General features: G+C 39.3%; 1 protein-coding gene across 1 annotated transcript in view; it reads right to left on the reverse strand.

The window, feature by feature from the left end:
• The window catches only part of LOC143724529 (ERC protein 2), a 95,597-nt gene that overhangs the window by 17,648 nt on the left and 61,703 nt on the right, over nt 1-16,246 (reverse strand). The window contains exon 11 of the mRNA XM_077217645.1: nt 14,243-14,375. Coding sequence (XP_077073760.1) covers nt 14,243-14,375 — 133 coding nt within the window. The remainder of the gene's footprint in view (nt 1-14,242; nt 14,376-16,246) is intronic.

Genomic DNA, 16,246 nt, shown 5'->3' on the forward strand with positions numbered 1-16,246 from the left:
CTAGGAGCAGACTGGGATCAAGAACATCATTACGAGGTACCCAACTTCTCTCTTCTGGCCCATATCCCTCCCAATCAATGAGGTATTCTAACTGACCTCCCCGACGTCGATAGTCCAAGATCTCCTTGATGAGGTAGATGGGCTCGGGTTCAACGGGTGGTTTCGGGGGGTTTTCTTCGGGTTCGACCTCGTTGACTGACTGGGGAATCTGTGGATGATGGGGTTTCAGAAGTGAGACGTGAAACGTGGGATGGATACGGTATTCTGGGGGCAACCGGAGCTGGTAAGTGACTGGGTTGACTTGCTTGACAATTGGAAAGGGTCCAATGTACTTGGGATTTAATTTCTTACATGACTGGCGCAGTTTGATATCTCGAGTGGAAAGCCAGACTAGTTGCTCAGGTTGTTATTCTGGTGTGGATCTTCGGCGGGTGTCAGCGAACTGCTGTTGTCTATTCACAGCTTGTCGGATGTGCTGATGAGTTTGGTTCCAGACCTGTTCGCTCTCCTCAAACCATTTGTTAACCGCGGGCACTTCTGAAGGTTCACCGGACCCTGGGAATAACGGAGGTTGGTAACCAAGGATACATTGGAATGGAGTCAATTGAGTGGATGCTTGTCGGAGGGAATTCTGTTCATATTCTGCCCAGATGAGGTACCTACTCCAGATGTTCTGGTTGGAGTGGCAGAATGTGCGCAAGAACCGACCTAGATCCTGGATCTTTCTCTCGGTTTGTCCATTGGTTTGTGGATGATACCCGGAAGACAGACTCACTGTCACATTCATGAGAGTGAAAAATGATCGCCAGACTCGGGAAATGAACTGTGGCCCTCGATCGGAGACAATGTCCTCTGGCAGACCGAAATTTCGAAAGACATGTTCCATGAGAAGCTCAGCAGTATCAAAGGCGGTTGGAAGTCCCTTTAATGGAATGAACTTGCATGCCTTCGCGAACCGATCGATGGCTACTAGGATGCAAGTATTTCCGTCAGAAATCGGAAGGTCAGTAACAAAGTCCACTCCGATGTGGGACCAAGGTCTATTTGGAATAGGCAAGGGGACCAGTTTCCCCACTGGCAGATTTCTTGGGACCTTGGAGATGGCACATGGGATGCAACCTTGAATGAACTGAGTGATATCTTGGCGCATGTGAGCCCACCAATACTTCTCCTGAAGTGTGGCTAAGGTCTTGGTTATACCTGGGTGTCTAGTGGCCACTGAAGAATGAGCTGAGGAAATCAAGGCGTTGCGAAATTCTTCAGGGACATGAATCTTCCCGGGAGGACATCCGGGAACTCTGGGTTGCTGATGAGCCAATTCTTGAAGCTGTTCGTTTATTTCCCACTGCATAGGATTTACGAATAACCTCTCGGGTAGAATGGTCTCAGGTTGATCAACAGGGCTCTCAGGGGCATGGATACGGGAAAGAGCGTCTGCACGGGTATTCTTGGATCCTGGACGATAGGCAATCTTGAAATGAAAGCGTGTAAAGAATAACGCCCATCGGGCCTGACGTGGATTTAACCGCTTGGCATCTCTCAGGTATTGGAGATTCTTATGATCGGTTAGGACTAGAAATGGGTGTTTGGTTCCCTCTAGCCAATGTCGCCATTCTTCCAAGGCAAGTTTTACTGCGAGAAGTTCTCGATTTCCAATATCGTAGTTTGCCTCTGGTGGAGAAAACTTTTTGGAGAAGAATGCACAAGGGAGTGGCTTTGAGGAGAACTCGGAACATTGGGACAGGATTCCTCCAACCTCGGTGGTGGAGGCATCGACTTCCACCATGAATGGTTTTTCAGGGTCTGGATGGTGAAGCAAAGGGGCACTGGTGAAGGCAGATTTCAGAGCATGAAAAGCTTTCTCAGCCTCGGGGTTCCACTGCAGGATCTTAGGTTTTCCTTTTAGCAAGGAGGTCAATGGAGAAGTGAGAAGACTGTACTGGTTGATAAATCTCCTATAGAAGTTGGCGAACCCGAGAAATCTCTGAAGCTCCTTCACGGACTTGGGAGTTGGCCAGGACAGGACGGTCTCGGCCTTTTGTTGGTCCATCTCCACTCCTCGATCGCTGAGTATGTATCCCAGGAAGTCGATGGTGCTTTGATGAAAGGTACACTTCTCAGCTTTCAGGAACAGAGTGAATTCTCTGAGACGTTGTAGGACTAGAGACAAATGTCTCTGGTGTTCGATTGGATTCTTGGAATAGATCAAGATGTCATCGATATAGACCAGAACAAACTTCCCTAGAAAGTCTCTGAGGATCTCATCCATGAAACTTTGGAAAACGGAAGGAGCGTTGACCAAACCATTTGGCATGACAAGATATTCGTAGTGGCCAGCAGGGGTTATGAAAGCAGTCTTCCACTCATCTCCTCCTTTGATACGGATTAGATTGTACGCACTCCGTAAGTCAAGCTAGGTGAACATCTTTGCCTCTCTGAGTTGTTCGAGAGCAGCAGGTATGACAGGCAAAGGGTAGCTAAACTTCACAGTGACTTGATTCAAGGCTCTGTAATCAATGCATGGTCTTAAACCACCGTCTTTCTAGCCACGAAGAAGAAACTTGCGGCGGCAGGAGATGTGGAAGGTTGGATGTAACCCTGATCTAAAGCTTTGTGGATATATTTCTTCATGGATTCTTGCTCTGGAATGGACAAGGAGTAAATCCGACCCTTGGGGAGACGTGCATCAGGGATCAGGTCTATAGCACAATCCCATGGTCGATGAGGGGGTAACTTGGAAGCAGTGACACGATTGAAGACGTCAGAGAACTTAGAATAACAGGCTGGGATATTAGTTGACAAGTTTTCCGTGGGATTCTGAAAAGACACAGGATGGTGATGAGACTGATCAGCGTAACAACACAAAGATCGTTGATGAACTCGCTTGGCTTGCTGAATGAATTTCTCAATTCCTAAGCTGTCATCATAGATCGCCAGTTGGAGGCGCAAAGCTGGGTTTAAACCTCGACGGAAAACAGAAATCAGAGCTCTCTCATTCCATCCACTATTTGATGCAAGTGTGCGAAATTCCACAGAATACTCAGTCAATGCCTTGTTTCCTTGACGTAATTGTAGGAGCTGTTCTCCAAATGAGGAATCATCCGCGGGTCGTCCGAAAACTTCCTTAAAATGTTTGACAAACTCTTGAACTGACGCAACCACTGTGGATTCCTGCATCCATAACGCCTCTGCCCACCTCAGAGCTGCTCCAGAGAGTTGCTGAATGATAAATGCCACTTTCGATCTCTCATTGGGATAGAGCTGAACTTGCTGTTCCAGAGCTAGCGAACACTGGAGTAAAAATCCGTTGCAGTCCTCCGCCCGGCCAGAGAAGGGCGCTGGGCGCGACGGGGGAGTTGCAAAGCAGGTAATCGAAGAAGCGGCGCTCGCGGAAGTTCTCACTGGAGTAAACATGGGTTCTGTCGGAGGATCGGTGGTAGGTGTGGAGCTGGTAGCAACAGCGGGCTGTCCGGAATCCATCTCTCACCTCTTTCTGTTGTTAGGTCAAGCCTTCTGTCAGGATTCAGGCTCGGAGACAGAGGTAAGTGATAAACATAAATGTATCTTTATTTAACTCAAAGGTAAGTATGCAGGGTTTCGGGAGTTCAACGGTGATCTCGAAGAAGATATATGTGGCAGGAATGCATCCAGGTGAGTGAATCCTCTTCTTAAGGAATAACGTGGCGGGTAACACAGATCAATAACTTGAGTTTTTCTCTCTTTTCAGATCGTTCGTGGATAGGCGTGATTCAGGAAGGATTCCAGGTGAGTAGATCCTTTGAAGTGCACTTGACAATGAGCTCACCAGTTCAGTGATACTTTCCCTTTCTCTTGCAGCTCATCCAGTGGGAAACGGGACTCGTGGCGGATTCCAGGAAACGGAGAACATGAGTCATGGAGCGGATCCTGGGAACATCAGAACAAGGACAGCAAGGTTAGTTTCTTTCAGGTAAGTATACTTTACGTCCGTTGCTGAAGGATGGCTCAGAGTGAGACAAGTGGTGACTGGTAAGGGTCGTTCCTGTTGGAGGCTTGACAATGACTGGGAGTGAATCGGGTGCTTTTGTGCTGGCTGGGAAGTGAGTGCTGAGTGGAAACAGGTCCAGGTGATCAGTAATCTGGGGACAGTGATCTTTGCGTGGTGACATGTGAGGGATCTGATTGGCTCCTGACAATTATGTTGTTTTTGAGATTTCCTTCTTCAGAACTGCAACATTTTTTTTACAATGTTGCGCAAACAATTTTTCAGAGTTTCAAATTTGTCAGTGTTCTCCCACTGTAATAGTTTGTTTTCCAGATTTGAAACCTTGTAAATGGTGATCTGAAAACTGGTGTGCGAATGTGTGAGAAAAAGTTTTGAAACTCTGAAAACAGAGTTTTGCAGGCTTGCAAAGTGGTAAAAAAAATTAAATCTCTGCAAACATAATTTTGTTTTTGAGTTTTCCTTCTTCAGAAGTGCAACACTCTTTTTTTACGGTGTTGTGCAATCATTTTTTCAGAGTTTCGAATTTGTCACTGTTCTCCCAGTGTTTAGTTTGTTTTCCAGATTTGAAACCTTGTAAATGGTGATCTGAAAACTGGTGTGCGAATTGGTGAAAAAAAGTTTTGAAACTCTGAAAACTGAGGTTCGAAAGGGCAAAACGTATTACATTACATTACATTACCACTCCTATTGCAGACAATTTTTTCAGAGCTTAGTTTACAACACCCACTTTGCGGAGATACACCCACACAGTTGCGAGCTTGCGACTCACGTGATTTGTGGCAGCGTTGTCACGCTCTCTGCTCTGAAACTCTGAAACTCAGACTGAGCGAAAATGAAGCTTCGCAACTTCGCAACTTAAAAAAAGACTGGAGGGACGGCCTTCTGCTCTTGGCCAATGCTTTGCTGTCTGCTGACGTACAGTCCAATCACAAGTCGTATTTACTAGAAAGGTGGGATTGACCGACTGCTCCGCCAATGACGAAAGCGCACAGGATACGCAATAGTGATGTGTCGTTCATGAACGATTCGTTCATTTTGAAAGAATCATTAATATGACTCGGGACTACCGAGTTGTCTCAGAGAGTGTCTCGTTCATATTGTGTGGACCGCGAATGCGCGCAACATCGCATAAGGTACATGAAGTCACGATTATTTAATTATTAGTCAATCTTTCGCGAGTCTCGAGTCTTCGGGTTCGGGACGGGTTGTTTTGTGAAAAGTCGCAGTAGCTAAGTATATAACTTAAATTTGCAGTTATTTAATACTATGAAACCTTATCTAAACTCTTGTTTGACCCAAACACACATTGTTTATATATATATATATATATATATATATATATATATATATGTGTGTGTGTGTGTGTGTGTGTTTGTGTGTGTGTGTTTATAGATAATAATAATAATAATAATAATAATAATAATAATAATAATAATAATAATAAAAACTAAAAACACACCACAGAAGCACAAGAAACATTTAACAAAAAATGAAATGGACAGGGACAATAATAAGATGGAACTTTTTTATTCAGATGATGTTTATTGCACATATATTTTGATAATTTTATGTTAATTCCCAAAATATAAAACAATATACATTCAGACGCAGTCAATAATACGAATTTGATGCGAGATAGCAGCTGTCACGTAACAAAAGAACAAAGGATTCAAGATTAACTAATCATTTCTGTTTCTGCATAGTGCTATATTTGTGAGTCTGACTTGAAGAACGAACGACTCGAAACCGAAGAGATGAACTAATCATTTATCTTTCCAGTACTGACAGCATAGTCTCTGACAGGAAGAACGAAAGACTCGGACCCGGCCGAACCGAACCAGACGAACTAATCATTTCTCTTTCCAGTACTGACAGCATAGTCTCTATGGGACTGACATGAAGAACAAAAGACTCGGACTCGTCCCGAACCCGAAGATTCGAGACTCGCGAAAGATTGACTAATAATTTCAGTCGTGACTTCATGTACCTTATGCGATGTTGCGCGCATTCGCGGTCCACACAATATGAACGAATCACTCTCTGAGACAACTCGGTAGTCCCGAGTCATATTAATGATTCTTTCAAAATGAACGAATCGTTCATGAACGACACATCACTATTGCGTATCCTGTGCGCTTTCGTCATTGGCGGAGCAGTCGGTCAATCCCACCTTTCTAGTAAATACGACTTGTGATTGGACTGTACGTCAGCAGACAGCAAAGCATTGGCCAAGAGCAGAAGGCCCTCCCTCCAGTCTTTTTTTAAGTTGCGAAGCTTCATTTTCGCTCAGTCTGAGTTTCAGAGTTTCAGAGCAGAGAGTGTGACAACGCTGCCACAAATCACGTGAGTCGCAAGCTCGCAACTGTGTGGGTGTATCTCCGCAAAGTGGGTGTTGTAAACTCAGCTCTGAAAAAATAGTCTGCAATAGGAGTGGAAATGTAATGTAATGTAATACGTTTTGCCCTTTCGAACCTCAGTTTTCAGCGTTTCAAAACTTTTTTTCACCAATTCGCACACCAGTTTTCAGATCACCATTTACAAGGTTTCAAATCTGGAAAACAAACTAAACACTGGGAGAACAGTGACAAATTCGAAACTCTGAAAAAATGATTGCACAACACCGTAAAAAAAGAGTGTTGCACTTCTGAAGAAGGAAAACTCAAAAACAAAATTATGTTTGCAGAGATTTAATTTTTTTTACCACTTTGCAAGCCTGCAAAACTCTGTTTTCAGAGTTTCAAAACTTTTTCTCACACATTCGCACACCAGTTTTCAGATCACCATTTACAAAGTTTTCAAACCTGGAAAACAAACTATTACAGTGGGAGAACACTGACAAATTTGAAACTCTGAAAAATTGTTTGCGCAATATTGTAAAAAAAATGTTGCAGTTCTGAAGAAGGAAATCTCAAAAACAACATAATGTTTGCAGAGACATTTTTATTTTTTTACATTTTGCAAGCTTGCAAATCTTATGTTTCGATCTTGCAAAACTTTTTTTTGTACGATTTTGAGTTTTCGAACACTTAGTTTCAACCTTTCAGAACTTTATTTTCAGTTTTGAATCATGGCAGGATATTAATCCCATAAGACACAAAATGTAGAGATATAGGCTGGACATCCCTGGTATGACAGTGACAGTGCACTTCTCACAGAACATTCATTCAATAACTCGGTGTCGACGGCACATCGTTTCCTCATGAAGAACGACTGAGTGTTAAACAGATACAGCCACTTCCCTGACATTCCTTCTCTCCTTCCCAACGGTTTACTAGTCATCTGTGTGGCCTAGAGACAACATCTCCACAACACTCGCTCTGACTCACAAACAGTCTAATAGCAGTGCATTAGTGTGTGTGAGTTACCGGTAATGTTGGTTACGGGCAGTGTTTATTACTAAATATTTATTAAACCTTTGTGAATCATTCAATGAGGCAATGCTATAATGACTGGATCTCGAACGGTGTCCTGACCCGCCAGTGACGTTTAAGTGACACTGTGCTCCGCATTATGAATTAAACATCAAACATGAACAAGTGATTCAGAAACAGAGACACATGCCGTCCGAAGAAGCATCAGGGAAGTCATACAAACATGAGGAACACTGCACGTTCATTATTAGTTTATGCATTTCATCAATGCATTGAGTTGCGAGCGAGTGGCCAGAAGTCCAGTACTCTTTCACACACTGATTTGATTGGCTGTGGTCCAGCATTTTCATATTTAGCTTGGAATCTTGTCATATTGGGCCTGGTTATGACAAAGTGTGACATCTTTCACAAGCTGGTCTGCCTATCCAGTCCTAACGGCTAATGGTAAATGAGATTTGCCTAAGTCACCGGACTATTTATACCAGCTAACATCAGCATTATCATCCTATTAGCTCAAAACTCATTTTGATATTTGAATACCTTCCTTTTGTGAACCGATGTGGATTCTGAGTCAAGTCAAGTCATCCTCATTTATATAGCGCTTTTAACAATGTAGATTGTTTCAAAGTAGCTTTACAGAGATAAACATATAATTTAAGGTAACAGAGATTGGTTTGGTTTTATAGTGGCTCTTGAAAAAAAATTTTCCAGCTAAAGTTAGTTTTGATTGATTCACTTCCGTCTAAATGATCATTTGTTATTAAATTAGGGGCCGCTAAGACGACACCGTTCTCTCTAAACAGACTTTAAACGTGAACCTTTGATAGACGCTGATGGCGTTCACATGCGCATTAAGAATTGATTCTATAGTTATGTGCGTTTGAATATATGTGCGCAGGTTTGTAATTCCTTACAAGGAATTCCTGTAATTCCTGATCACTGTATAAGACTACTGCCCAAACCATTACCATAGTAAACATGGTAAATATGACGGCTTGAAGAAATCAGACAAATCATATAGGCTCTCACAATCATGTTTTTATTTGATCTGCCAGTACCTCTCGTCTCTTTAGACTGTCTGTATTATAACTGTATTTTAACTGTATTATAACTGTATCTTAACTGTATTATAACTGTATTATAACTGTATCTTAACTGTATCTTAACTGTATCTTAACTGTATCTTAACTGCATTATAACTGTAGCTTAACTGTATTATAACTGTATTATAACTGTATTATAACTGTATCTTAACTGTATCTTAACTGTATCTTAACTGTATCTTAACTGTATTATAACTATTATAACAGTATTATAACTGTATCTTAACTGTATTAAAACTGTATTATAACTGTATTATAACTGTATCTTAACTGTATCTTAACTGTATCTTAACTGTATCTTAACTGTATCTTAACTGTATCATAACTGTATCTTAACTGTATCTTAACTGTATCTTAACTGTATCTTAACTGTATCTTAACTGTATTATAACTGTAGCTTAACTGTATTATAACTGTATTATAACTGTATCTTAACTGTATTATAACTGTATTATAACTGTATCTTAACTGTATCTTAACTGTATCTTAACTGTATCTTAACTGTATTATAACTGTATTATAACTGTTTCATAACTGTATTATAACTGTTTCATAACTGTTTCATAACTGTATTTTAAATGTATCTTAACTGTATTGTAACTGTATCTTAACTGTATTGTAACTGTATTGTAACTGTATTGTAACTGTATTATAACTGTATCTTAACTGTATCTTAACTGTATTATAACTGTATTATAACTGTATCTTAACTGTATTATAACTGTATCTTAACTGTATCTTAACTGTATCTTAACTGTATCTTAACTGTATCTTAACTGTATCTTAACTGTATCTTAACTGTATCTTAACTGTATCTTAACTGTATTATAACTGTATCTTAACTGTATCTTAACTGTATTATACCTGTATCATAACTGTATTATAACTGTATTATAACTGTATCTTAACTGTATTATAACTGCATTATAACTGTATCTTAACTGTATCTTAACTGTATTATACCTGTATCATAACTGTATTGTAACTGTATCTTAACTGTATTATAACTGTATTATAACTGTATCTTAACTGTATCTTAACTGTATTATAACTGTATTATAACTATCTTAACTGTATTATAACTGTATCTTAACTATATCTTAACTGTATCTTAACTGTATCTTAACTGTATTATACCTGTATCATAACTGTATTGTAACTGTATCTTAACTGTATTATAACTGTATTATAACTGTATCTTAACTGTATCTTAACTGTATTATAACTGTATTATAACTATCTTAACTGTATTATAACTGTATATTAACTATATCAACTGTATCTTAACTGTATTATAACTGTATCTTAACTGTATCTTAACTGTATCATACCTGTATCTTAACTGTATTATAACTGTATCTTAACTGTATTATAACTGTATTATAACTGTATCTTAACTGTATCTTAACTGTATCTTAACTGTATCATACCTGTATCTTAACTGTATTATAACAGTATTATAACTGTATCTTAACTGTAGTATAACTGTATCTTAACTGTATTATAACTGTATTATAACTGTATCTTAACTGTATTATAACTGTATCTTAACTGTATCTTAACTGTATTATAACTGCATTATAACTGTATCTTAACTGTATCTTAACCCTTGTGTTATGTTGGATTTCTGTGTACACCCCTTATGGTTCGGGTCAAATTGACCCTAATTGGATTCAATACAATTCCTCAAAAATCACACTATGAAAAACAACAAAGATTCAGGTTCAAACTGTAAACTTTTAATATAAACATTTTTCAAATATTCCAAAAATATATATCTGAAGATATGATTTAATGAACATGTGTTTTAACCATTTTTAAAAACTGTTTTGTTTTGACAAAATTTGAAAATGAACAATATGCTGACTTGTTTTGCATATCATTATTTTTTTATTTTTTTTATTTTTTTTTGTGTGTGCATAGAACATAATAATTGAACAATTAAATGTAGCTGTATAATGAAACAAACTTAACTCATTAAAAATAAACTCAAGAAGTCAAAAAGTTACATAAAGTCAGGAAGTTACTTTTCACATGATGAGCACACAGCAAGTGTGTGCTTTCTGCATATGTATTTCTTGCACTTCACACACATGGTGCTGGTTTTGCTGTCATGCCTGGGTGGGCACTCCTCACATCTCTTCCGTTTTTTCCTGTCATCTGTGTTCACTCCTTCATTTTCTGTGGGTCTGACTCCAGATCCACCTGCTTGCACTGACTCAACCAAAGCTGCAGCCCCTGGTGATCGAGGTGGACGAGCGCGTCTCTGGATCTCAGGTGTGACGAGAACTTTTCCCAGCTCCTCCAGGAACAACCGACGTTTGTTCAATTTGCCCTCATTCCAGGTTTGGTTGATCTCACGCCACAGAACGAAGGCATTATACGCTGACAGGTCCAAGATGTTGTAGAAGACCACCAGAGGCCAACGGACAGTCCTGCACTGGACGCTGTAGGCTGATGTGACTTTGTCCAAATTGTCAACCCCTCCTTTCGTGGAATTATAGTCCAGTATCATTTCTGGCTTCAGGTCCTCTCTTGCACTCAGTGATGCATCTCTGTGCATTGTACTCATCAAAAGGACATTCTTGTTTCTTTTGGGGCAGTAGGAAACTACTGTTGCATTTTCAGAGAAAGCAAATTTTGATGAATGCACGTTTCTGCCCTCCATGTTCAGAATCTCTCTGGGTAGCTCAGGCTTGTTTTTTTTCACTGTTCCAATCAAAGTCAGCTTTCGTTTGAGTAGCTCGACAGCAAGGTTGTACGAGGTAAAGAAGTTGTCACAGGTTATGCAGTGACCTTGCAGCCCTTCACTCATTTGTAGAACCACACGCATCCCCTGGTTTCTCTCAGGTGCTCCACCTGATGGCTTGCCTGTGTAAATCTGCATTTTCCAGGCATAGCTGGACTTGGAATCACAGGCTGTCCATACTTTGATGCCATATCTGGCTGGCTTTTTTGGAATGTACTGGCGAAAAGGACAGCGTCCTCTGAATGGTACAAGGCGTTCATCCACTGTAACGTTGGGCCCAGGGTTGTAAAGACGAGGCAGGATGTCTTCCCATTTATCCCACACATCTCTGATTGCCGCTAATTTGTCCCTCTCACGTCGACTGGGTCTGGTTTCACGGTCATCAAAACGAATGACCCGAGAAATTATGTGGAATCTTTCCTGAGACATTGTGGAGCGAAATATTGGCCTTCCACACTCTGTACTCCATAAGCTGGCAGTTGCCTCTCCCTTTGATCTGTACACTCCAGCTAAAATTAGCAATCCAATGTAAGCATTCAAATCAATAAGATCAAGTGGTTTCCATTTCTCACCAAACACACGGCTTCCCTCCAGATTGGTCATATCCAGGATAGTCCTCTCTATTGGTTGTAAATACAGCTCAAAAGCTGAGTGTATGTCGTGGACTCTTGAGATGGCAAATCGTGTTGGACCTGGAATGTTCTTGATAACCATGGATGCTGGTAGTCTTCCCCGCTGTTGTGGGGGTGTAGATGTCCATTCTATTTTACCATCTTTTGACATCCATCGCTCAAGGCTTGATGGTAGCTGTGATTCATCATTTCTCTCTGATGAGGTGGAGGATGTGGCAGCCTCTTCGTCAGAGTAATCCATAGACCATTCATTTTCTGTATCTTCATCAATATTTTCATCAATCTCTGAAGCATCCTCTAACTCTGAAACATCTTCATCTGTATCAGCATCATACTCCAAAACCTGTGAAATTACTTCTTTTACTGTAAATCTTTGGGAGCTCATTTTTGCTGCTGTCCCTGTCGATGTCTCGTGCCACACTGAGCAAAAGTGTGGGAAAGCTCATTATTCACTCACAGGGGAGTGAGAACCCAGACATAACAAAAACATACATCAAATAAATGTTTTTTATTTATTTTTTTGGGTCTGTGAAGCTGCCTTTGAAATACCTAGCTTTTAACCAAACCTTATATGTAGGATTTTCAGACACCAAGAGAGCTTATAAATGAGAGCTTATTTTACGATCTGTGTCTGTCAAAGATTTTCATTTGTAATTTGGAATTAATTCTGAACACCATGATTTAGCTTTTTTCAAGTTTGGTTAGGGTTAGAGCACTTTTAGATACACTTACACTTTAGAACTGGAGTTGATGCCCTGACATACATAAAATAAATGTTTTTATTTTGTGTCTGTACAGTTGCTTTTGAATAGCTGCCTATGAGGGTCAAACTGACCCGCGAACATCACAAACGTAATAGTAATTTAGTTTGCATATGTCAAAAAACACCAGCATGTTGAAACTTTGCATGCATGTTCATGATGATAAATGAGAAGAAGTCACAAAATATCAAGAAAAAAAACAAAGGTTTAATAATATATCAGGTAGCTTGAAAAAATAAATGAAATGTAATTTTTACCATCTGTGGCTGACAAAATATTTTTCTGTATTGAAATAAGTGTGGAAACCCTAATTTTTTAGCTTCATAAGCTAGTAAAAGGATAAAAAAACAAAATATAACCAATAAATATTATTATTTTGGGTCGGTACAGTTGCATTAGAGCGTTAAAATATGCGGGTCAAATTGACCCGCGAACATCACGAACGTAACAGTAATTATGTTTGTATATGTCAAAAAACACCAGCATGTTGAAACTTTGCATGCATGTTCATAATGATAAATGAGAAAAAGTCACAAAATATCAAGAAAAAATATATAGGTTAACCAGTATTTCCAACAACTAGAAAATCTAAAAGGGTCAAATTGACCCGCAACATAACACAAGGGTTAACTGTATCATAACTGTATTATAACAGTATTATAACTGTATCTTAACTGTAGTATAACTGTATCTTAACTGTATTATAACTGTATCTTAACTGTATTATAACTATCTTAACTGTATTATAACTGTATCTTAACTGTATTATACCTGTATCTTAGCTGTATTATACCTGTATCTTAACTGTATTATACATGTATCTTAACTGTATTAAACCCGTATCTTAACTGTTTTATACCTGTATCTTAACTGTATTATACCTGTATCTTAACTGTTTTATACCTGTATCTTAACTGTATTATACCTGTATCTTAACTGTATTATAATTGTATTATAACTGTATCTTAACTGTATCATAACTGTATCATAACTGTATTATAACTGTATTATAACTGTATCTTAACTGTATTATAACTGTATTATACCTGTATCTTAACTGTATTATACCTGTATCTTAACTGTTTTATACCTGTATCTTAACTGTATTATACCTGTATCTTAACTGTATTATAACTGTATTATAAGTGTATCTTAACTGTATTATAACTGTATCATAACTGTATTATAACTGTATCTTAACTGTATTATAACTGCATTATACCTGTATCTTAACTGTATCATAACTGTATTATAACTGTACTGGGAGAGATGCTAAAGCTCCTCAGAGCGTTTACTGTAAACCTGTGGTGAAACATCAGCGGGTGGGTTTTAAATTTTGAAATAAAAATGGCAGTAAACGGTCGCTTTATCACGTTGGTTTTGCGATCTTGCTAGTTTCCAGTGATTTCTTTCTGATTAGTTTTCTGATAAAATGTCCACTTGTTGGTGAAATGATGTGTGTGTGTGAGACGTTGTTCCAGAGAGGTGTGTTATGGGTGTGTTTTAGTGTCTATAGTATATAATCTATTGACTGCGGCTTATATGCGCTTGTAGTGATGATTGACAGGACTGCATGATTAGGAACTTCATATATATTATTCACTTACACTGGAAGAATAAAAGGACAGGGAAAGAAATGACCTGCTGTTTTGGGGGATTCCTGAACCTCTCCTTCTCTCTCCTCAAGGTCATCACGTCTTCAGGAGTCGACACACTCCTGACGGGAGAAAGCTCTCGTGGATCCTGTGCACCGACGGCCAGAAGAGCCTGATGTCTGATGGGAAGGTGAGGGGGGGGGGTACGGCATACGGTAAATCATTACTTAAATACAAGCAGACACAAACACGAAATACAGTAAACACACACAATCAAGAACACAGCAGGAGTGTTTCGGTGATAACTCACAAACCCCTGCTCTCTTCCTGTAATCGGAAGAATTTAGACTCTATTTGGTGCGCGATTCTGTCCAGAAGATCCAGCAGGGAATCTTAACAAACCACTGCCTAATCATTAGACATCTCTAAACATATCCATATCCATATCCATATCCCACACACACACACACACACACACACACACACACACACACACACACACACACACACACACACACACACACACACACACACACACACACACACACACACACACACACACACACACACACACACACACACACACACACACACACACACACACACACACACACACACACACACACACACACACACACACACACACACACACACACACACACACACACACACACACACACACACACACACACACACACACACACACACACACACACACACACACACACACACACACACACACACACAAACACACACACAAACACACACACAAACACACACACAAACACACACACACACACACACACACACACACACACACACACACACACACAGAGAGAGAGAGAGAGAGTTTGACTCAACCGCAACGACTATAAAAACCACGAAGGCATTCTTTTGTCTGTGATTCTGCAGGTATGAAGCCACTTTCCCTTTGTGGGCTATTGTTTATATTCGTTTCTTTTATTTGTGTTTGCATTTTTCAGTGCATATTCAAAGGCATTGTTTTGAGAACACAATTTATTTCCCAGAGCACAAATGAGTTCACTTTATTTATTAGGTTAGTTTTTATAGGTATCTGGCAACCATTACCGTGAGCTATAATGAGGAGAAGTGTTCAGAAGAGAGGGAGAACAGCACATGTGCGGATTTAAAGGAATAGTTCACTTAAAAAATGACAATTCTGTCATCATTTACTCGCCCTCAAGTTGTTTCAAACCTGTATGAGTTTCTTTCTTCTGCTGAACACAAAAGAAAATATTTTGAAGAGCGTCGGTAACAGTTGATGGACTCCATTGAGTTCTATAGTAGGAAAATAAAATACTGTGGAAATCAATGGCTACTGTTAACTGTTGGGTTACAGACATTCTTCAAAATATCTTCCTTTGTGTTCAACAGAGGAAAGAAACTCATACAGGTTTGAAACAACTTGAGGGCGAGTAAATGATGACAGAATTTTCATTTTTAAGTGAACTATCCCTTTAACAGCAGTATTGTCAGTGTCATTTGGTTGGGAGTTAAAAGTAGTTTGAATTATACACACCTTGTAATCACATTATAATTTAACTCTAGCCGGTGGAGACTATTTAGCTTTTCACATTCGCAACAATGCCAAGCAAGTGTAAGATAAAAGTAATTTGCAAGTTAAGAGACCGCGTATCAAATAAAAGGACGTGATTATTAACTAGTTCAGATCTGTGGCCGATCGTTTTTTACAAGACAGAATCTCGTAATTAATCCCAACATGCCGTGAATGCCTAGATCAGGAGTTTTCAATTAAAGTTCCCAGAGCTCTGGTCTCTACATCTCCTTTCTTTATTTGAACAGTTACAAATTTCCATTGAGGCATCCGTAGTAGTTTTGTAAAAGAAAGACAAAAGCCTAAACACTCCGTATAGTCATCAGAGTATTCTCGGGCCAGAGAGCCGAAACAGTGATGCCCAAGAACTTACACAAAACAAGTTTATATTAAAAGTAAATATTTCTCCCTACTGGATATGAATATAAAAAGGTTAGATCATATGTTTTAACAGGCTATTTATTTATTTTAGAT

The sequence above is a fragment of the Siphateles boraxobius genome, unplaced genomic scaffold (genome assembly GCF_051911475.1).
Source record: "Siphateles boraxobius isolate OS27281-9 unplaced genomic scaffold, OSU_SipBor_1 75, whole genome shotgun sequence".
In the NCBI taxonomy this organism is placed as follows: Eukaryota; Metazoa; Chordata; class Actinopteri; order Cypriniformes; family Leuciscidae; genus Siphateles; species Siphateles boraxobius.